The 23,418-nt window shown below is 51.3% G+C and overlaps 1 protein-coding gene across 4 annotated transcripts in view; it reads right to left on the reverse strand.

Moving 5' to 3' along the window:
* Ssbp3 (single stranded DNA binding protein 3) overlaps positions 1–23,418 on the reverse strand; it is a 157,386-nt gene that overhangs the window by 15,657 nt on the left and 118,311 nt on the right. For 2 of the 4 annotated variants that reach the window (XM_026382015.2, XM_026382039.2), the window contains 4 exons: positions 9,295–9,375; positions 8,328–8,387; positions 4,273–4,339; positions 4,099–4,175 (listed from right to left, as the gene is read on the reverse strand). In XM_026382015.2, coding sequence (XP_026237800.1) covers positions 4,099–4,175; positions 4,273–4,339; positions 8,328–8,387; positions 9,295–9,375 — 285 coding nt within the window. The remainder of the gene's footprint in view (positions 1–4,098; positions 4,176–4,272; positions 4,340–8,327; positions 8,388–9,294; positions 9,376–23,418) is intronic. The other 2 variants (XM_026382023.2, XM_026382031.2) reach the window with 2 other exon arrangements.

A 23,418-nucleotide genomic window follows, 5' to 3' on the forward strand; every position in this document is an offset into this window, starting at 1 on the left:
TTGCTGGAGGTAGGGGGGCCTGGTTACTAACCAGAGACACCCCTCACCTGCTGTCAGCACTGCTCTGCAGGGATGGGGAGGCCATGTTCATGGGGGCCTGTCTTCCCTCACTCCTTGCCCTCCACCCACTCGGGTGTCCCTGGGTAGAAGGGTCTGGTCCACAGTCATAAAGAAAGTGAAACCTCTCCCACCCTTTGGGTCTCAGCCTCTGAGGTCTGATGGTCCGTAATGACACAGGAAGGCACCAAGCAGCAGGCAGGGGCCCACAGAGGGGGGCTGCCGCTGCCTCTTGCAGGTCCTCACGGGAGCGAGCTCTACCTCAGTGCTTCCCATGGCTGTCTTCACCTTACAACAGGGAGAGCCATCTAGCCATGACGCTCATCTGCCGGAGGGGCCAGAAGCTGTCTAGGCAGAGGGAGTCCACCCCACACTGGGAGGTTCATCAAGGGTCCCACTCCCTTTTCACCCAGCCCCTGGTGCTCTGAGCCTGGATTATTGATCTTTGCACTGCTTTCTGTGGCTCCTACTTACAGGCACTGAGCTTGGACTGGCCCTGGGTCAGCAGGGGCCCCAAGAGATGCAGTTTCTCCAGGTGCCACAGGATTATCCCTAAATATCATGGATTATCCTTCATCTGAATTTTCTCAAATGCAGAAAAGCCAGGAGATAGTAATCTGATTCTAGCCTCAACCCGAATATCAGAATCACTCTGAGAGCAGTGGCTCTGGGAATCACATCTGCAGGGTCTGCTGTGGGGTCTTGTTACACTCTGTACCTGAGTCTGACCGGGAGCCCTGCCTGGAATTTTAGCCTCATCTAAGAGAATTCAATTTTGAAGCACTGGGGCAAAAGGTTACTGCCTGACACTGACACATAATTTTTTAGAGAAAAATGGATTAGGTGGAAGTATTGCCTTCTTTTTGGCACTGGTCATTTTACAAAAGTAGAGTAAAATTTGTCTGAATCCTAAGCGCAATGGGCAGGGCAACACCTGGACAGCTGGCCCCTTTGGGATGTTTAGGTGAAACATGATGCAGCTCAAAACAAGGACTGTCACTCTGCTTAGTTCTGGAATTTACAAAGGAGCTCCATGACCACGCTCTACCTGCTTTCTGCTCAGAAACTTCTGGAGGAGTCACTGGCTAAATACATTCCAATTCCCTACTAGGAATTACAGACCAGTAGTGTCCCACCTGTGTCTGGCATGGCACTGTGCATGCAGTGGGTGCATACTCAGGGCTGCCTGAAGGGGCTGGCTGCCCATTCTAATAGCCTGGGCTGTAGCACAAGGCAGAGCTCAGTTCTTACAGGAAGGGGAAGGATCCAAAAACCCCACAGCGGTGTCCACAACCACTGTCTCACCCTGCCCCATAAGAGGCCCTGTGAGGTCATCGCCTGGCTGCCTGTTTTGCAGACAAAAAGGGCTAGAAGTTCAACCCAGGTAACTACAGTCAGAACTGTTTTCTAGTACCAAGTTCTGAGCTTGCCCCTCTCCTGTCCACAGGGAATGCCCAGGCAACACTCTCAGGAGACAGAGAGAAAGGGCCGGGGGTGGGGGGGAGTCTTCTATTCTCAGCCTTAGAGTCCAAAGCTTCCAGGTTCTGCTGTGCTCAGGTGAGCTCTGATGCCCACTTTCTAGCTGTCCCTGGACCCTTTAATCCATCCCACACACCACCCTTGCCCAGGCCTAGGGCCTGAACTTCCTGCTCCCAGTGATGTGGTGCAGATGTTCCAGGCTGAGTGAGGGATTTAATACTGCACCCTGCCAGGGGGGGATGGAAGATAAGAGCAGAGCGCTTTAGGGTCTCCACTGTCTTTTCTCCCTCCCTTCCTTTCTTTTTTATTCTGCATTGGAGACTGAATTCAGGACCTCTAAGCCATATCCCCAGCCCTTTTTATTTTGAGACAGGGCCTCACTAAGTTGCCCAAGCTGGTCTTGAACTTGTGATCCTCCTGCCCCAGCCTCCCAGGGTATGGTCCTCAGAGCTTGGGGAGCTCCATCCCTTGCACAATGTTGCACACTGCCTGGTGAGGCCAGGAAAGCCTCCCCAGCAAAATCTCAGCCTCCAGGACCCTCACCTCTTTCGGGGGTGCCCAAAGAAGTGTGCTGGACTGACATGATGACACAATCATCAAGCGAGAAGGAAGTCCTATGCTTCCGGAACACTGCCTCAGACACTCTTGATACACACATTTCCAGCTTCTAGAACCTCTATCTTAACTACAGGCTTAACAAACTGTTGACGATTTCACCAGGAAAAAGACAAAACAAAATAGAAGCTAATTGCAATCACCACACCCAAACATTGGTTTTAAGTCCCCAAATTTGGAAAACAAATTACTTACTCAGGTGGGGGGGGGGGGCTACCGAGTTCCATGCATCATACAAGATCCTGACCCTCTTCCTTTCAGCAACCCCATAGGCAGATACTAGGTTCATGCCCATTTTACAGATGCAGCTTCAGAGCCTCTCAGAACCCACACAGTGGGTGGTGGGATTAACTCCCCCCCCTCAGACTCCACCCTCCTGAATTGACTAGATCCCCCATGGCATTCTGAAAATCTGAGCCCACTGCTGATTCCACACCAAGAGGAAGTGACTGCTATGTGGCTCAAGCCAAGGGGATCAAGAAGCATTTCTTACTCTGGAGACATGGCTTTTAGCCTCTATCCTCTGACCCCTCCCATAGGTGGCCTTGCAGAGGTCAGCTCCAGACAGTGGCCAGAAAGGACGGGGCCACCTTGGAAGCTTAAAAGGAGCTGCTGAGAACATGAAGTTTGGATGATGTGAGAAAGAATTAAACGAGAACACTGGGGCTGCAGTTGTGGTGGGCTTGCTTCCTTTTAGGACTACAGGACCAGCAGAAGATAAGAACCTCCCTAAAATCTTTCCACACCACAGATGTTCCCCTACCACGGAGAGGGCTGCGGCCGGTCTGCTGCATGTGTGATTCCAGGACGGAACAGACACCTCCCCATGAAAGAGAGCATGGGTGTGTGTGTGGCGGGGGTGGGCGTGGGGGAGGTACTGCTCTACCCCCCAGAGAAGCAGAAACCTGGAGGGGGCCCAGGGAACCCCAAACACCTCAATCAAGGGAGGGAGAGACAAGACAAGCAGACTTCCAGGCAGGGCAGAAAATCCGGGAAGGAATGCCCTAGAACAAAACCTCCTGCTCTCACTTCTCACTCAGATTTCTAGCTCCTGTGGGCAATCAGAGAATGCCCAGGGAGGGTGGAACACGGCAAACTCTGTCACAGCCAAGTGCTCAGAGGAGTGGAACAACTGTGAGAAGGATCCAAGCAAGAATGGCCTGTCAGACCATTGCGCATGTGGTCCTTTCATGCGGGATGTGGGGCTGTGTCAGAGGGATAACAATTGTGAAGAGGTGCACTGGGCACTTGAAATTATTTCTTATAGGAATTTCTAAACTGCCCTTTTTCGTAATGGAGCCCCCTGGTCAAAAGGAATCTTGGGCAGAAACTGGTGTATGAAGCTGGCTGAGGTCTGGGGTTAACGTGGTTGTTAGGCACAACTTGGCCTCCTCCTATGGCAGAGAACACGGATAAAAACTCACTCCTCATTTGAAAGGGTGGGGATGCTGAGGCCTACAAATGATTCATCCAAGGACAGACAAATGGTGAGTGGCAGGCAGAAGTAGGAGAGCCACTCACAGGCTCACTTGTGGGTCAGCACACTGTGACCCTGGAGCCATCGAGTCTACCCCACTCAGGGAAAGAGGTGGCTTTGGGATTCCTGGAGGCCCCCATCACAGCTAAGGCCACCATACCCTCTGCCATTCAAATTCCTCAATCCCATGCTAGGATACCCCACCTTAGAGGAGTCTGGGGTCACTTCTCAGATGTCCCCCACCCCCAGGTTCCCTGGAGGTACCTTAACTCAGCCTACCCAGGGGCTGTTCTGGCTGTGTGCAGGGCCAGCCCACTACAGGTAGGGATGGGAGCTTAGGGACCCAAACACACCTTCCCTCTTACCCCTGTGAGCCACAGACAGGGAAGACTGACAGACTGGAAAGAGGAGAGAAGGCGGGTGCACACAGATGGCCGGGGAGATGGATGGTCAGAAAGATGGCTGGTTACCTGTGGCCCAGGACCCATAGGCCCCATGCCTCGGGGAGGGTTCATTCTCTGCATTGATCCTCCCATGTTGGGGTGGCCTGCAAGAGAGAATAGGTAAGCCAGGGATTGGTAGGATAGAGCAAGGAGGAGCCCTCCTGGTGCCACAGGCTGCTTGCCCCACCCTGCCCTCTCTACCTTGTTGTCGGGTGGGATCCATGGAATTGGGCAGCAATGGCTGTGTCCCAGGAACTCCTCCTGGAGGCTGAAAGACATGTGAGACAGAAGCTAAGGAGCTGCTCCCTGGAGCTGATGAATGCGGGGGATGCATCTGCCTGCCCCAACTGCCGCCTGGGGTCATTCATAGCCTCCCTGAGACTATTTCTGCTGCCTGTCAACTGGGATGGGTCCCCCAGCACAAAGCAGTCAGCTCCAGTGAGCCTTAGTTCCAGTTTCGACACCAGGTGAGGGGATGGAGGGAGGGTGGAATGGGGTTAGGCAGTAGGCGAGGAACCACTGCCCTGCCGTCAGGACCTATGCTGCCTGCCAGATCCCTGAAATGAGGCAGAACATTCTCCAGGTCAGGCCAGAGAATGCAATGCTCACCACCTGCCCCGGGGCAGCAGAGTTCCCTCCTTTCTAGCTGCCTGTACCTGAGCTGCCATGTTAAGTCTTCTTTCAGAGCTGCAACTCATTTCATCCCCAGCTTCAAGTTACAGGGACTGAGACCCACTGGCTAAAACCATATTACCACCATATTATCACCCTTCTATAGGTGAACAGGGGTAAACACCTTAGAGATTGAGATGGGAAAGCTGAGGCCCAGAGGCCCTCAGCCACATATTCATCAGCAGAGCCAGGACAAGTGCCCAGGTCTCCCAGCCCCAGGATGACAAGGGGGCTGTGGGCACAGAAGCGAGGCATGCTAAAGCAGAGCCCGCTTGCCAAAGTTTGTGGAGTGGCAGGTGGCACTGATGGAGCTGCTATGAAGGAGGTGAGACAGGGTGCCCAGAATTCCTGGGGGAGTGCTCGGCACACCTGCTATGACAACCTATTCAAAATAATTTGCTGGGGATGAAAGTTATTTCAGCTACAATTTGAAAAAAGAACCATGGGAAGCATGTTTCTAGCACTCCTCTCTAGAACCCAAACTCTTGACTTTGGGAGGAAGTCTTTGGTGAAAGCAGCATTGTTTCCCAACTACAGGCACCAGAGCTTCTGAAGGGTGAGACCCCTGTGATAAGGGGTCTGCCCCTGGTGGCCGCAGTGGGGCCAGCCAAGTTTGAAGCTCATCTATCTTTGGCCCAACAGTGAACGCCAGCGGGTTTGGAAAAAGGTGGTCGGAAACAAAGGAGTAGACCTTCACTGCTTTCCCTAGCTTCATAACGGAAGGGGTGTGGCTCGGGGCAGGGCAGCCACATAAGCCCTGGAACTTGGAAGAGACCTCCTGCTCAGAAGGTGGCTTTTTGGACCTGCAGCCCCCACCTGCTGGGGATGCTTGGAGGCTCTCCTGATCCTGGGTTTTAACTGTGCCACCCCTGGCTTTCACCCAGCTTCCTCACCTCCAGTTCCCAAGCTCTGGATTACTTGGCTGGCTTGGGTCTGCTCACCTGGGCTGAGGGTTTATACGGCCTGGTTATAGGACTCTGTGAGGACTCGGGAAGGCCTGTCTCTAAGGCTGTCTGGATTCGGGGAGCCCAGGAGGTTGAGGTGGGATCCTTCAGGGTCCTGAGTTACCCAGTGCAGAAACAGCACACCCACCCTGATGGAGCAGCTACAGGGGTCAGGTACTCACTCCCTCTCCAGGTAGGCCCACACTGACCACCAGTTCTTACAGAAAGCTCTTCCTGGTATGTGTCAGGACACTAGGAGCAGAGCTGGGCTATCCAGGGGCTCAGAGAGCCCGGAGACTCACTTCCCTCACTAGGTAACCCTGTGATAGGGAGAGGAAAGTCTGGGCTTCCTCTATAAGAGAAGGAAGGAATACAATGACTGAAGAAAACGGGTCTCACACTGAGAAGGCAGAGGCTCTCAAACAGAAGCAAACAGAAAAGCATCAGCTGATAGATGGGACTATGATCATGCTGTGCACACCCCCTCAGTCCCAGAATAAAGAGGTGCTCTGGGACTGTCACACAGGCTACTGAAGGTAGGCCAGCTCTTCTGTGGCACTGGAGGGTGAGGCACAGGCAGCATCTGTCCAGAAAATGGACGACTGGTCAGCTGCCCCTGCAGTTCACTCACCTGCCCACCAGGACACCAGCAGAGTCTGGGGGTTTTGTGAAGGTCTAATGTGAAAGGGCAATCTGACAACTCAGATTCTAGCCCCTCCTTTACTAAACCTAACTGAACCCCACTGTTTACCACCTACCCAAGCCACCCTGGCTTGAAAAACAGCAGCACTCTAAATAGAGACCCAAACCTCTAACCAGGGAAGCAGGTGGGAGGCTGGCCTTGCAAAGCTTCAAGGCCAAGTGAGCGACCACTGGCTTCTTGTTCCCCTGATCACCCTGCCTACCACCCTTGAGCCCAAGCAAGTCCCCCTGCCTCTGTTTCCGCCACTGGCTGCAGGAGAGGGGAGTAACTGAGGTACTCTCCAAGAAATGCTCAGGGGCAATACCTGTGGAAAGGGCACACTCCTCTTTAAGAACAAAGATTTCTGGAGTTCACAGGATATTGGAAAATTTGAGAATTTCCTATGAAATGGCAGGAAGACTGGGAAAATTGTTTGCAATGCAAGGTGCAGATCACTCATGTTTAATTGCTGAATAGAGACACACGCTCCCTTCTCCATCACTTAGTGGCTGGAGAAAGGGCCACAATCACAATTACCATCAGGAAGTATTCGATCTCTCCCTAGGGTGATGGCCAGTTTTGGCCAAGGAGAGCCACCAAGCGGGCAAGCGGGAAAGCTGCTCTGGGGTCCATGTGTGCAATGGTAAAGGAGCTCACTTGGTGACACTGTGTCAAAACAGAGGCAGGGGAAGCCACTTTCACCTATGAAAGCCAAGTGAGTGGGCGGGGCAGAGTAGAACCAACAACGGCTGGAAGTTGGGGACAGACTGGAGCCCAGCTCACTGTGAGCCAGAACTCTGCAATGTGTCTAAGGATCCCTTTTTTGGAGCTAGGTCACTAATTCCTTATGTGCAAATTTGTTCCCTTTATGTTGGAAAAAAACAGGACACAAAGGACATTATGAAAGGAAATCTAAAGGTGGAAACCTGACCGACAGTCTCACATTAAAATCAGAGGCCCCTGTATTTGAGTCTCTCTCGACCCTGAATCATCTCACTCGGGCTTTTCTGCAGGGCCTCAAGAATGGAAAGAATCCCTCTCAGATACGCTAATGTAACTGGTGACTAAACTCCCAGCTCCGATGGCAACAAGTGCTGGATGTGCTGGAGCTGTTGTCCGATTTTTTTGAAGGACTTTTGCAAAGTCACTGAAAAAATATTCTGTAAAAAAATATTTTGGCACAAAAGATATCTATCTCCCTGATGTTTCTTTAAAGTTGTTTTTGTCTATGTTCAAAAGAGGCATCATCTATTCGCCTTTACCTCTCCAGCTCACCTCCCGCCCTGAAGGGCTCAACCAGGAAGGGGGGCTTTCCCCAGACCACCTAGAACTGACAACCCGCATTGGCCAGAGTAAGGCAAATGACCCAGGTTTTTGGTTGAAAAACCTCTTCGTTAGCAGACCACTTTTCCAATTAAATGAACAAATCCTTCCTTGTTTTGAGTCTAGGAAGTAAGCAGACATTTCTTAAAAACTCCCAAATACCCTGCTTTGCTCTACCCAGGCTCCTGATCTAAGCATTCCTATGGGCCATTTCTCCCCCTAATAGCAGGATTATATTTACCAGCCTTGGCAATTCTCAAAAGCTTCCAGGAAAAAATGCACGTTGTCAATTAACTTCATTAAGGAGGAAGACCCTCTTCCAAGAAAGGGCTGGAAGGGAGGGGCACGGGCATTACCACCTTCTCTAGAAGAGCCAAGACCCTGCAATCCCTCCCAGGTTGCCTCTGCTGTTGCCCTCTGAACCCTAGGACAGGATACCGCCAGGATAGGCAGGGCAAATGCTGCATCACGGGCCTAGAGAAAATTTGTTGGTAAGCAACCCACCCCACACCCCCAATCTTAAAACCTGTCCCTCTACCCCTCAATCCTCCTCCCAAATACTGATTTGCGTCAGAGTCCACCTAAGGCCAATGATGGCTGAGTGAGAGGAGAGAGAACATGAAAAGGTACAGTACCTGGTTTCCCATTCTGATCGGGGGCCTGGGGCCGCCTGCGTATCGCGGTGACATAAAAGGCTGCAATTACAGGGAATTAGTTCAATGATAGCCTGCACTACTGTACAGCAACAGACACAAACGCTCTCCAATCCACAAAGTCCAGTTTGTTACAACTAGTGATCTTCTAAGCTCTCTTCCTCCCCGTAGCCTCTTCCCTCTGGGCAAAACTTCCCACGGGCAGAGGAAACAACAGATCCACCAACAAATGTCTCCCACACTGCACTGGTCCACGGAGATCTACTTTGGGTGAAGGGGCAGCGGCTGGGACTTTTGCACAGGATGCAGAACAGTTAAATCAACGAGGGGCAAGGGAGGACACCTCTGCTCTCCGTAAGGGCAAATAAAAGAGTAAGGAAAAGGTCTCATACATAACGTCTTCAGGGTCTGCAGACAGAGCTGGACGCCACGCACGCGTGCGCACACATGTGCATACACAGAGAAACTACTGACAGGGAGCCATGGGAAGGGAGCGAGGGTTTAGGGGGAAACGCAATGGAAAACGATAAGGGGACAGCGCGGGCGCCCTAACTCAGTGCAGGGGGATGGGCGAGAAAGCTTTCTCAGCAGCGAGAGCACACAAAGAAAGGCTAGGGATGCAGCTTCGGTTACAAACGAATGGTTAACCAAACTCAAAAACCAAACCAAAAGTGAGAGAGGAAAAAACAAAAACGCAAAGGCCACTGACAAGGTCACAGAAATATTTTTTCTTTTCTCTTGGTTTCATATCCAAGCTGGGTGTGATGTCCAAGGAATGAAGACTATCTTTAGGAGAAAAAAAAAATTTTTTTTTTTTAAATTCAATTCGTCCATAAAGACTCGAAGGCAATGGCTGGAGCACGTTTTGATTTTTGTTTTTCCTCTGTGGGCTCTCTCCTTCCTCCTGCCCCGCGCCCCCCGGCGGGCGGGCGAGCCACAGTGCGTTTACCTGACTGTGGGGTCCCATCATGCTGCTGGGATTGTGAGGTGGAGGCTGTGCGTGCGGCGAGGGCTGTGACCCCGGAGGACCCTGTGAGGCCAGACAGTAGAGGCAGGTTATAGATCACAGCACATGGAGAAGCGCAGAAGAAGCTTAAAAGAACAAAAATTCAACCAAAACGCAGGGTGGCGGCGGGCGTGCAGGTGGGGGCTCTGGCTGACGGGAGGTGGTGGAGCTGCTGCTTAGGTCGCCAGCTCAATGGTGTAAAACGGCGGGCGGGCGGGAGGGAGAGGGAGGGAAGCTGGTCAATACATTCACAGGGGATTCAGAAGAAAAGAAAACTAAAATGAAGCACCTCTGTCAAAGCACACAGGAGCAAGGTCCAGACACAGTCTACCATCTGAGCATAGTTTGCCATGTTAAATACGTTGGTTGAGATGGGCTCAGAGGGTACAATGATGTGCAGACAAAAGCCACCTGGACCCAAATGCAAAGCGTGCACGTGCCGCTTGCAAGGGATGTGGGAAAGAATCAGGGGAGGTCCCTGCCCTTGAGGAGCTCACAGTCTGGGGGATCAGGACAAGGTAACTTGGTGACTTGAAGCAGGAATAATCATGGGTTAGGGAGAGGTCCAGGCCACGCCCACTGGGGGGAGTGCCACAGGGCACTGATAGACAAGGACAGAGGCAGAAGGAACAAAGTGGCCCCATAGACTGAAACAATGGGGTAATGAAATAACAAACAAGTGCCCACTCAGTGTAAGCAGTGCTGGGTTCTTTCGTTTGTGAAATGGTCCTGTAAAGTGGAGTCTCTCATTCTAATTTTTACAGGTGAGGAAACAGTCTCAAGGGATAAAGGCACTTGGCCATGGCCACACAACTGGTAAGTGGCAGCACCACAATGAGAAGCTCAATGATCTAAGGCCTACCTTTACCCCTGCAGCCCAGGGTCAAGGGGACTGTGAGGGAGGACTTGGAGACTCCTGACCGCTGGGTAGGTCAGTGGATTGAGGGTCTTTCCATACTAGTTGGTGGTGAGCCACCTGCAGCTTCAAGCTGACCCAGAGCCCTGGCTATGCTGACCTCCTTATACAGAAGAGATAGGGAGATAAATGCTCTTAAACTATGGGGTTGGTCAAATTGCAGGTTGCACCAATCAGTGGAAGGTGAAATTGATTTAGTGGGTTGCAACCATTATTTTTTAAAAACCTGAAACTGGGCGGGGGGAGGGGGAGTATTTTAAGGCAGGTATCTTAGGAGGGTGCCTGTCTTGGGTGGGAGGATCGCAAATTCAAAGCCAGTCTCAGCAACTTTGCAAGACTGTCTAAAAATAATTTAAGGGGGGTGGGGCGCTGGGGATGTGGTTCAGTGGTTAAGCGCCCTTGGGTTCAACCCCTAGTACCGGGGATTGAACTATTCTCTATTTTACGTGTATATGTAAGTATATGAGTGTGGGTGTGGGTGTGGGTGTGGGTGTGAGTGTGTGTGTGTGTGTGTGTGTGTGTGTGTGTGTGTGAGAGAGAGAGAGAGAGAGAGAGAGAGAGAGAGAGAGAGAGAGAGAGAGACACACACACACACACACAAAGAGCTGTGAGAGAGTATTTTAGACTAGGACCCAATCCCAAGGAGTTTCCTACTATGAGAAAACTGACAGTGGGTCACAGTCTAAAAGTGTGAAGGACTTTCTGGCCCACCCAGGCGGCTCAGAGCTGGACTCTGGTGCTGGGACAGGAGCCACACCCCAATGTACTTATCTCCACCCAGATATTGCTGTTAGCTTTGGAAGTTTTTTGAGAAAAGTTCAAAATCTGCATGGGGATGCAAGTGTAGTTTTAACTCCCAGTCTTCTTCCTCAAAGCTGGGCCACCAGGCTCTGCTTGCTAGGGGGACTCAGCCCAGTCCCAAGGAGGAGCAAAGCGCGGGCCAGAGGGTGGGTGTGGAGGCAGAAGAGGTGCGCAGAGCAAGATGCAGAGAACTGCACAGGAACCTGAGGGCACCACTGGCAACAGGCCTGGGAGCTTCTTGGCTGATCCAGGGGCTGCTCACTTCCGGAAAGCTCCGAGGAGCAGATGTTCCCCTACCTGCCACGCTACTAATTTCAACAAGTGTGTGTCTTTCTAGCGGCTGCCAGCAACGGCATGGTTTGTTACCATGAGCAATTTTCTTAATTAACAGACATTAATTAGCCATTTAGCAATTTTGCAAGCATTTGTTTAGCGGCTTTCCTAAACATGAATACCACTGTGATAATGGCACTGATTAGAGGGTCCCCTAATTAACAGTACAGGGAAGGAAAATTGAAATCACATAAATTAAAAAGGGAGGGGAAGTTAATGAAGGCGGGACATATTTGCACCTGCAAGTCTTTTGTACCATGAAACTTGGGTGTAATGTAAACAAAACAAGATAATTTGAAGCCAACACCCAAAATAAGAAAAATAAAAAGAATGGAGGAGGATGGTTCAAGGGTGAGGTCCGGTTGCCAAGAGGGGGCAAAAGGCCTTCTGTCAGTTCCTCGGCTCTTGGCGATGTGGGAATGCCTCCTCCTTCACCATCCTCGCCTCTCTCTGGACACAGGGAGCGCTTTCACAAAGTGAGCAGCATGGCTCTGGGCAAGCCCCTTACAACCCTGTGCCACTCATCAAGGAAGGTCAGTAATGGTCGACTCCCTCATCTGACGTGCCCAAGAGCAGCTGGCGCTCACCTGGGGTCTGCAGAACAGCAGTCATCACGTCAAGCCAACGCATAAACCTGGGTCTGCTTCACTGCTGAGGAGGTCTGGGGACCCCCATCCGCACTCGCACCCCAAGAGGCCCCTGAGGTGCCTCCCTCCGAAGCTTCCTGTTGGACTTCTGACTGGTCCCCAAATGAGCTGGGGTGATAAGTCTGATCAATAAAAACCTAAGCGGCAAGCTGTTCAGTGAGGCCCTGGGCTGCTGAACCTGGGGAGAACAGTAGCTCACAAGCTGGAGTTTGGAACACCTAAGACCAGGGAATCCTGGCTTAGGCCAACAGGTCACCAGACAGAAAATCACACCACAACCTTGACCAGGCTAATATGAAGCTCAATACTTCCCTCCCCAGGACAAGAAGCTTCCCTCCCACCTCCTGTCAGATGCTGGCCAGGCTCTGGCCAGTTCAGCCACTGGCACTCCTGGGAGCTTGCAACAGACCAGGAGCCAGCAACCTACAACTTCCCAAAGGGCCACCCACATCTTCTGTGTCCCTACTACGTGCATTCGGGTTGTAGCTTTCTGTCACTACATTCTCTGTGCCTGGCCTGTGCCCTTGAGATTGTCTGCAGCATGGTAGCAGGACCCTGGCACAGCCAGGCACATCCTCAGGAGCAAACAGAGCTGTGCTCAGGGAAACATCTGCTTCTGTAAAGAAAATGATAGGCTTGTAGTCTATCTCCACTAGGAGGCAAGGGCTCTGCTGCCTTGAGTTTGATCGGCCACAAACAGGCAGACTTGTCTGGCTTCCCAGCCAGCCTTCTTGACAAGAGACCTATAGGTGAGCTTCGATAAAAAGGACTTCACGGTCTTTTTGACCTGTTACCCATGCAGGCAAAATATTACATAGAAAATAGACCAAAACCAACCAACCAGATCATGCTGGAGGATTCTGATCTCTGTGCGGATAGGAACCTTTCACCCCTAACGTCTGGACAGGTGGGGCAGGCAGGTGGAGAGGACTGTGGCAGAGGTGAAAGAAGGAGGGAGTCCCAGAGCTGCTCACACTGATCAGTTTTCCTATGTAGGATAACTTCCCCATAGGCCTTGTGGGAGTGCAGTTACTGAAAGCTTTTGAGGGACCCAAATATGTGTGTCTGGAAGCCAGCTTGGCTGGAACAAGCCTCTGGGCCCAGCTCCACTTTGATGGTCTCTCCACATGGACCTTGGGGGCTTTCTGTCAAAGGTACTACATAATTTTGGGCCAGATCATGGCCAAGCAGCCCTACTAGATAGAAGCTTAGGAGGGAACCACATCAGTCCAACAGCCATCTGTTTGCTGAGTGGCTCTGACAGGTTGTTATACCATCCTCCAATGTCCTTTATAGAAAAGAGGCCCAGGACAGAGGTGGGACTTGTCTCAGGCCAGAGAACTAGCTGGCAGCCAAGCCACATCTCCTAACTCCAGCCAGGGCTCTCTTCAAGGTAACATACCCCCACCCACATCTGGGTTCAAATCCTGCTCTGCTACTGACCGCCCTTCTGTCTTCTCATTGGTGAAAAGGGAACAATAATGACAATGGTGAGTGTGGACTTTGCCTATACCAGTTCACTTAATTCTGAGCTCCTCACAGTAAGTAAGGTCCACCAATCTGATAGTCAAGGAATTGGACGTGGAAGTGTTAGGACAGCAGAGTCACTAAATGATGGGGCCAGGGCTGGGTGGAGGGGAGGGTCCTAGAGTAACCCAGATTCTGCTAGCCTAGGAGGGGCACCTCTGTGTCCTGTGTCAGGGCAGAGAGCAGACAAGAAGGACTCCTAGAGCCCCAGAGACTGGCAGGTACATGGAGATGGGAGGTTCTGACTTTGCAGGCATCCAATCAGCCCCATGTGAGCTCACAGAGGCACATCAGACTTATCTTGGCCCTGAGGCACTCCCAGGCTGTTGGGAAGGATGAAAACCCAGTGACTGAACAAGCTTAAGTGGTGGCATAACCTGCCAGGCATTCCAGCAGAACGCTCCTGTTCAATTGCCATACTGGTAGACGGAGGCCAGGGCTGCAGAACACAGGCTCTGACCCTCCATGAGCTGGATGGGGGATGAGAATCAAGGAGCTGGGATGAGAACCAGGGCCACCAGACTGGTCAGAACTCCTTCTATCATGCCACGGTGTTGCTGTGGGGTGATGGCAGGGCTCCTGCAAGTCTCAGGACCCCAATGCAGGGAAATCTCTGCTCCCCAGTCTTGGGAAAGGAGACCTTTTCCTGTGCAGCCTTCACACTGCCCCAGCCTCTGTTAATGCATTTGCCATTCTGTCCCGGATGGCCCAAAGATCTCTGACTGCAAATACCTAATCTGGGTACCTCCTTTTAGTTCTTTTCTCTGTAATTTCAGTGCTGAGTACTGTTACATTCAGGAGCCTTGGACAGACACATGGGCAGGGCCTGGGGGCTCTCTTATGGATGTGACTGAGGGAAATGCTTAGTGGTTTCACAAAATCCTGCAGGGGAACGGTCAGTATAGTGAAAGGCCTTTCCCAGCACCCATGCAGTGGGGAGCAATGTTCCACAGCACAGCAGGAGCCCCCATTCCTCGTCACATTCTGGCTCTGCCCCATACTTCATCTGAAGCTATTCCTAAAGAGACTGTAGGCTGTAGCATAATGGGAGATCTTCGCAGTGACATGGGCCTGGGATATGGAAGTGTTAGGACAGCAAAGTCACTAAATGATGGGGCCAGGACTGGGTGGAGGGGAAGGTCCTAGAGTAACCCAGCATTCTGCTAGCCTAGGAGAGGCACTTCTGTGTCCTGTGTCAGGGCAGAGAGCAGACAGGAAGGACTCCTAGAGCCCCCGAGACTGGCAGGTACATGGAGACAGTAGGTTCTACCTAGAACCTCCAGTACACGCAGTGAGTCCATTTCCCTAATGGTCCTGAGTCTTGGGCCTCTTAAGAGAAACAGGTCTGTTTTACAAATACTGTGGAGGTGTGATCCAGCTGGCACTGTGGGGTGAACAGAGGGCCTCAGTCTCCTATGGTGTCCTAGCCTCCAGCTCCTGGAGCCACTTACATGAGGGTAGGAGCTCAACTTGCCAGCCCCTGGCTTGGCTCAGGCTGCTGGGAGGCTGCAGGGTCTGCGAACATTCTCAGCCTTTCAAAGTCACACACCATCCTGTGAGTCTCCTCCTGATACCCTGCATTATCAAGGAGTGCTATGTGGGCCCTTCAAGGACAACAACTGTTCACCCCATCCAGGGGTACATCCAAGGCAGGGCCTAGACACAGCAGCAAGGCTCAGCTAGAGGTGGATCACACAGCCATGACAAGGAGCACATGGCCCAGTAAGTCGTGGGTAGGCCCCTTTAATACTTGTGGGTTCAAGGAACCAGAAAGATAAGTTAATACCAACAGGCTGGCCAAGCTGGCCCTCTAAGCTAAAGACTCACCAGGCTGTGCATACCTATAATCCCAGTGTCTAGGGAGGATGAATCAGGAGGGTTGCCAAGTTCAAGGTCAACTTCAGCAACTTAGGGTCTCACTAAGTTGCTTAAGGCCTTGCTATCTCAAAATAAAAAATGAAAGGGATAGGGGTGTGGTCCAGTGGTAAAATGTCTTTAGGTTAAATCCTCAGTACTGGAAAAATGAAAGATAAAAAAGGTCTAGGGGGTATCACTCAGTGGAAGAACACTCTGGGTTCAACCTAAACCCCCTCGTAACAAAAAAGAAAGAAAGAAAAAGAAAACTAAAGATAAGGAACTATCTCACCCCCAGAGTCTTTAAGACTAAAAAGAGAGAGAGAGAGAGAGAGAGAGAGAGAACCTATGTGCTAAATTAAATATTCCCCAAACTCACTGCTCCTTCATCAAACTCTGCCCAGCATTCCTCAAGACCACCTGCACCTGTCTGGAAATCACAGACTCACAGAGAAACAGCAGAGACTTAATTCCAGGCCTCCTGGGTAGGGAGGTGGGCCTGAGGGGAGCAGGCATGAAAATAGGCTGTGGCCTGAGGGGAGAGCCAGAAGCACTAGAGCTAGAGTCCTGGCCTTGGGCAGCTCATCCATAAAGAGGCAAGAAGTCCAGCTATATATTCCTCATAGTCCCAAGAGTCAGGAGAGTGCTTTGTAAACTGCAGAGCCTGTGCCATTACCATCTAGGTCAAAGCTACCTCTTGTCCTCACGGTAAGGCTACTGGGAAAAGGAGACTTCAAGTTTTAGGTTGCTAAGAGGTAAAACACTCCACACATTCCCAACCCCCAGACTCCAGCAACTTAGGGTCTCACTAAACTGACAAGGTTGAAGAGGTGGGTTTGGGTTTAGATGGCCAGCAGCAGAATACAGTGGGTGTGTAGTATTGGTGGCTGGTATAATCTGCACATTGGGTGTGTCACTTTAATTGAGTGAATATAAAAATGATTATAAACATGGCAAAAAGCATTTTATAGATAATCAAATGCTGACAGAAAAAGCTACAAGCCCACTCTGGAGAGGATTAAGGTATGCCTGTGAGCCACGGACATCCAATATCTGTTGGCATGGCTTTGACTCACCCACAGCCTTCTTGAGTGGGAGAATGACCACTAGCGGGTGGTGTAGCTCACTGGAGGAAAGGTTATTTTCCCATTTCAACTTGCATAAATGAACTTGGCATGGCTTGGAGAGGTGTCTTCCTACCCTGATTGAATGTGTCCCCTGGGAAGAGACATCGTTATATATGGGCACATCTTGGGGGTACAGGCCAAAGTTGGGCCTGACGCTGCCAGCTCCAAGTCAAAGAAGGCCTGAATGTGTATACAGCCAGCATGGATCTGGCACATGCATGGTCAGTCCTGAGGGGGCTGAGCTGGACACAGTCCTCAGACAGCTCACCATTAGGCAGGGCTCCCTGGGATTCAGGAGAAGTCATCACTTAGAGGACGCAGGACATATCATGTCTCCCCTTTGGGGTCACCTCTGTGCAAATATTAGGAGTCCCCTTGCCACTGAGACCATTCCATGTAAGAATAGTGAGCAGCAGCTCACTGATCTGCCAGAATTAAACTCCAGCTGAACTCCCTCCTCCTGCCCACCTCTAAGAAGCCAGAAGAGCACTGGGCAAATGACCAGGACACAAGGTCCCTCACTGTGAACCTGGCTCCTTTCCCTATATAACCCTGTGAAGACACCCCCAGGGGGCATTCAATAAAGGTTTTTCTCAATAGGTATGGAGCAGATCCTTGCCCCACAGAAGCACAGGATCAGTAGGCTAGATGGTTTTCCAAACAAAGGGAGGAAATAACAAATGAAAATACCAGCAGTGTCCAAGATCGACTACACACAGCTGCTGCCTCTTCCTCCAGCCCTTGACCTGTGCCTGTGCCATGACAGAGGGGGGACTGAGCCTCAGGAATATGTGCTCACTGGTTTAGACACAGAAGAGCCAGATCTCCCAAGCTTTGCAAGGCAGAAGGTCAGGCTCAGTAGCAGCACAAGGACCCCCAAGGCATGGCCATCATGCTGAGATACAGTAAACAAGGGGTAAAACCAGTCTGCCAGCAATTCTTATAAATAAAGTTGTATTTGGATACAGTCTCACTCATTTGTGTCAGCTGCCTTCATGCTCCAATGGCAGAGCTGAGCAGTTACAATGGAGATCAGGCATCTCATACAACCTGAAAGACCTACTAGTGACCATTCACTGAAAGTTCTTGCAGAACCCTGAGCCAGATAATGCTCTCGAGACTGACAGGGGAAAAACTGGGGTCTTTTCTAATTCCCAAAGGAAAAATCTAACAGTATTATACCTGCTTTCTGATTTTAACCATGTGTCTCTCATAAGACAAAAGAAGTAAAAATTAACCTCTTTACAAAATAAGTAGTCCAGGGGCACTAAGGTATTACAAGAGCCAAATTTATCCCATTGAAGACAAACAAAATGAGCTCTGGCCCAGGGGTCAGCAAATCTGCATTTGGATTCTCCCCACAACATGCCACATGACCACTCATGAACCTGATTTACTTGTCCACTACTGTTGAACAAATGATAGTTGATCATCTCAGCTGAACACTAGCATTCAGGTGCAGCCCACTTGCCCAAGCTAGCTAACAATCAACCCAATTTCATCCTTGCCACCAGGCTGGGAAACAAGCCCTTCCTTCACTTGTCAACATAAATATTCCAGGGTCCTGACTCCCAGGTGGTGGTTGGGATGGGTCTGGGGAGAAGAAAGGTTGACTCGGGGACCACTAAACCCCGGAGACCTCCCTGCTAAAGACTGCGTGGACATGCACAAACTGGATGCCTTTTTCAAGGACAAAGGAAAATGCACCAGTACCTAGAACAAGTGGGCAGAACCCACTTCTACCTGGCAGTCAGGACATTCAACCACTAAGTATCAGTCCCTTGGGCTAATTATGTGCAAAGCTAAGACAGGACTAAGCAGCATTCTGCCTTCCCCTGGAGTCCCAGCCTGGTGGGCGAGATCCAGGTGTAAAGAACACTGCAGCAGCACCACAACAGAGGCAGATAGATACCAGGTGCACTGGGCATCTTGGTGGGCAGGACTAATCATCAACATGTGAGAATAATCACATGTTATGCAGGACCATGAAGGAATGGAGAGGTGTCTAATCACAGAGGCATGGACAGAGATCCTGGGCCCAGAGGATGGAATCTACGTAGCCAGGAGAAGGTGATTCTGGAGGATCTTGTGTACAAGACGGTAATCTTGGGCTGGGATAGTCAGGCTGAGGAGGGAATATTAACTGTAAGGTCTCTCCCACTGTACGTGGGATGAGGAAACCCATTAAAATTCATTTACAGGTGGCTCCTTCTATCCCACTTGAACACCATTAAGCCCATCCCAGCCCTTGACGGTCTGGCCAAAGGCCAGGGTTCATTTGCTCACTCACTGCTTCATCTCCCATGTCCACTTTCTCTAACACTGCTGGGGATTGAGACCCAGATGGTAAGTCCACTTCCCTAGACAGACTGCAGGGTCAAGATTCTTAGATCATTTCTATAACTCCAGAGCAAGATTTGTGGCATCAGGATTCTCGGGAATCCTAAAGTCACATTATCACATCAAATGATGCTTAGGTGAAATTCACTAATGACAGAACCCAGGGTAGGAGTTCCTATAGGCAAAACCCACCCCACCATCAGAGAGCCATTCTCTTAACCTAAGAGGAACTTATTAATCAGATCCATAGGTTGGGCATATCTTTTTTGATCTTGGGGCAAGAGTTTTTAAGTCTTTTGAATAAAAATGACCTAAGAACTTAAGAGGCATCAAGAAGGGGAGGGGAGAATTCTGCAGCACATCAAAGAATCTACATTGTGGACTGACGGATGGACAAAGGCCTGGTCTGAGAGCAATAGCGTTGGCTCTTGCCCTGGAGACAAAGGGCTTGCCCAACATACGGGAGGAGAACAGTAGGTCTAGACCACAATGAGGTCTCAGTGTCCTTACCAAGACTGTGGGCTTTATTCCTGGAATGAAGGGACAGTACAGATAGTAAGAGTACTTGGTGGAGGAGAACATGCCATCCACTGACCTGGAGTTAGCCCTGGCTGGAGTCTGAGCTGTGGACTATAAACACCTGAGGCTAGGGACTATTCTGCCTGCCAACCTTGGGGGCCTAGCAGGGCTAGGCAGAAGGCTGGTGGTCATACATGTGTGCTGAATAGATGAATGATTGAATGCCGGCCTTGGGGAAGGAGCCTTTGTGCAGAATTCAAAATTGCCTCCCCTTCTGACCACATTCCCAAATGTTGGTACAACTCATAGCTGGTGAAGCAGGTGGAGCTGCTCCTATTTTACTGGGTGAGAAAAATGAAACCCAAATGATGTGTAAATAAGCCAGGCGCGGTGGCCCTCTCCTGTAATCCCAACTATTCCCAAGGCTGAGGCAGAAAGATTTCAAGTTCACGGTCAGCCTGGGCAACTTAGTGAGAAAACTCCAGTGTAGGAGTTCATAGAGGCAAAGACCCAGCCCCCTAGATAGAGAGCAGTTCTCTATCAAGCTCACTTGGGCCTGCTAGAAACAGAGCCCAAGGCTCCTGGACATGCCAACTGCTTCCTGTCTCCATCTCCCCACAAGGGCTCCTATTGGGTGGACCAGGAAACTAGAAGTCAGGGTAGCAAGGTCCAAGGAGGCAAGTCAGGGGGCCAGGATTAAGTGCAGTAGCATGTTAACAGGTCAAATGAAGTCTGGTGTTAAGTACGTGCTAAGTTTGTCAAACTGAAGGATTAAGCACTAAAAAGTCAACAGATCTGGAGAATCCCCCAACCTCTCCCATATCAATGCCATTAAAGGCTGTGCTAAGCCCCTAAAACTCCCTTCTGGGAAGGGGAGAAAACAATGTGGTCCTTGCTCTTGGATAAGCTGTAAGACCTAGCTTCACCCTGGTTTCTAGTTCTAAAGGAAGGGAAGAAAGAAGGTAAACAAACAAACAATAACAACAAAAGCCCCCCCCAACCAAACCAAAACAAAAACAGTCTTAGGGCACACAGCAATGACCCAAAAGATCCAGAAGCTAACAGGTACTGAGTGTTCAGCGGGCACCAGGCAGGACTTCATATGCATCATTTCACAATATCCTTACAAGTGCCCTAAGGGGTCATAACTTGTCACCCCCAATTATTAGATGAAGCAACTGAAGTTCAGAGAGGTTAACTGAATTTCTCAGGGAAACCCATGTGCCCACCCGGGCTGTGTGACCCCTGAGCTGTCAGGAAGGATGGACTGACTGCCTTCACAAAGAGTGAGGGAGGGGCAACCCAGACAGAGGAAGGAGACAAGTCGACAAATGTGTTGGGAGTGCCAGGTCCAGCTGCTGAGCTTCTGCACACTGGTCGGCATGATCCTGAAGCCAGCCGGCCATCTTTCAGCAGCAGTAATAACCCATTACAGAACATGAATACACAATCATGCCTCCAGTCAGTCCTCCCACCATGACAGAAGAGAGCAGCAAGACAGACTCCTACAGCACTGCTGAGGACACAGTGCCTCAGGAGCTGGGCAGCTGACCAGGTCACTCCACCAGGTAATGGTGGGGGTCCATCTTGTTCCAAAGCCCCTGTTCATGGCCACTCGTGGTATTCCTGACCCCAGCTGGACACTGCCTCCCTTTTGGTACTGTGCAAAGCTGATGTGGTACCTCCTGGGGTACAGAGCTCTTGGGGAGCCTAGCACCACACACAGAGCTGGCATTTCATGAAGGATGTGCTTGTCGCCAGTATTTCCAGCATCTTTCCCGTCCATTGAGGTTTTAGCAAGAAAGAGGAGCTTTTTCTGGGAGGGAGCTCAAAGGAACATGGATGAGCCTGGCCCAGAGGCTCTATTTACTCTAAGGCCTTCATTTGGAGAGGGAGCTTTTCATGGAGAAGTTGCTTGGGGAGTGAATTTAGGCAGAATAGGATATGAGCCTGACACTCACAGGGTGGACCCCTGTCATGTCCCCAGCACTCAGAACTGAATGCCTCACACCACTCTAGATGCATGAGCAGCCTCTGATCCCTGTCCAGGGCTCCTGGCCCAGATTCTCCCAAAGGACAGTTTCCTTTGGCATGATCTGATTCAGGGGGTCCATCCTGATCTGGGTACTGCTGAGGCGTGTTATTACAGGATTGTGCTGGAATTCTCCTCCCAGAACCTCTTCTGCTACAAGGGTTAAGGAATTTGACCTTTCTTTTTTTTAAAGGAGAAAAACCTCAGCATAATTTGCTGAGATGGGGTGGGGCAGAAGCAGGAGAGTCTACCCTGCCCTCCGTGCAGACACAAAACAAACCAAAAACAGAACAGCAGCCCCCCCCCCACACACACACACACCTCCTCACAGGCACCAACCTCTCCATGAGAGGAAGGGGGAGCAGTGGCACAGCGCTGGGTGAACTGGCAGCAAGGCAGGGTGGCTCCCAGGCTCAGGGAGAAAACAATGTTAAAAGAAACCCAAGAGCATAAGCAGGTCCAGAGGGGAGAGGATAAAACAGTCCAAGCTCTTAATAAACGAAGAGGTGAGGCCACTGCTGACAGCAATCCTTCCAGAATCAGATCCATAAATGCCAGACTTGGCAATCGGTTTACAGTTGGAAGGGGAGGCCCAGAGAGCAGCAAGCAGCAGCAGCAGCAAGACTCCCCCACCCCCACCCAGGGAGGAGAGAGACCTGGGGGAAGGAGGGCACGTGGGAGAGTCATGCTGGTGGAGCTGGTGCACAGCCCGCAGGGCTCCACGGTGTGGGCTGGCTCCGCATTAGGGGGCAGTCGAGGCTCACAGAGCCGCTGGGGGCTGGGGGCTTTGTTACCGAGCAAATCTCCCAGGCACTGGCTGCTGAGGCATAGCTAACTGGGCGGCAGACATTGATTTATGTTCAACTTTCCATTTCATCAGTGAGAGCTAGGGCGATACATGTGGAGTGCACGTTTTTTGGAGGAGGGAGAGGCAGCTCGAGTGTGCAGACACAAACATGTCCACACGCGTGCACACTGGCACATGCACCCGTCAAGGCCACAACTTCTTTTTCCTCTTTGAGGGAAGGGTGGGGGCTGAGCCAGCCTGGCACATCAGGAATAACCTTTTGTCCACTGTTGCTAGGAGCCCTGGTGCTGGTCATCGGCCGATGGGCAGACGCTAGGCACCAGGCTGGCTGCGGGCGGGAGCACAGCCTGACCTTTGTGGAGGTGGTGCTGGCAAGGAAAGGAGGCTCTCTTCCCTCTCCTGCCGCAGGGCTCTGTGCACAGGCCAGGCGACTGTGGGGGCAGGGGTTGGTGTGTCAGGCCCAGTGTTTGGGAGTGGTCAACATTCCTCAGTGAACAGGGGGGCCAACTAAGGCCAGAGAGGGGAGGATGACTTCTCAAGGGCACGGTTCTTTGGCATCAGGGATAGACTCCAACAGGGTGTCCAGCTCCCCTGGGCTGGGCTTTGGGCTCTGAACCTCTAGCTGTCTTCCCTCCCAGGAATCAGAGGGGGGCCCGCCCTTCTCAGAGCCAAATTGGTTTGAACAGGTAGGGATTGGGGGTAAGCATTATTCCCCCACTTCCAACTGTGGCCTGGAGCCCAGCAGTTGGGGTGCTCCATCTCCTATCTAATCCTTCTCAGCAGGGTGACCCTACCTTCTGTCAGTCTGGAGGCAGGCAGGGAGAGGGGCTGGGAGTGTTTCTGTGCCCTGGAGGAACCTGACCCAGCATCTTTGGTCTCTCTCACACAGGAAGACCCCCTCCATTCACAAACACATACTGGGCAAGGGCTGGGCCCAGAAGGGAGGAGTGGGTGCTTCCTGAAAGACATACCTTTCATAGAGAAGATGAGGATCTCACTGCCCCACCCAAATTTGAGTCTGGTTTCTCATCTAATAGGCTTACTGACTCCTGGGTCTACATGTAGACACAGGTGGACACCTTTCCTATCTGAAGAGTACTTCCAGCCCAATTCCAAAAAGGATTAGGCATTCCACTTGGGGTCTGAAGGAACTGGCAGAGGTG

Source organism: Urocitellus parryii, chromosome 11, assembly GCF_045843805.1.
Source record: "Urocitellus parryii isolate mUroPar1 chromosome 11, mUroPar1.hap1, whole genome shotgun sequence".
NCBI classification, from domain to species: domain Eukaryota; kingdom Metazoa; phylum Chordata; class Mammalia; order Rodentia; family Sciuridae; genus Urocitellus; species Urocitellus parryii.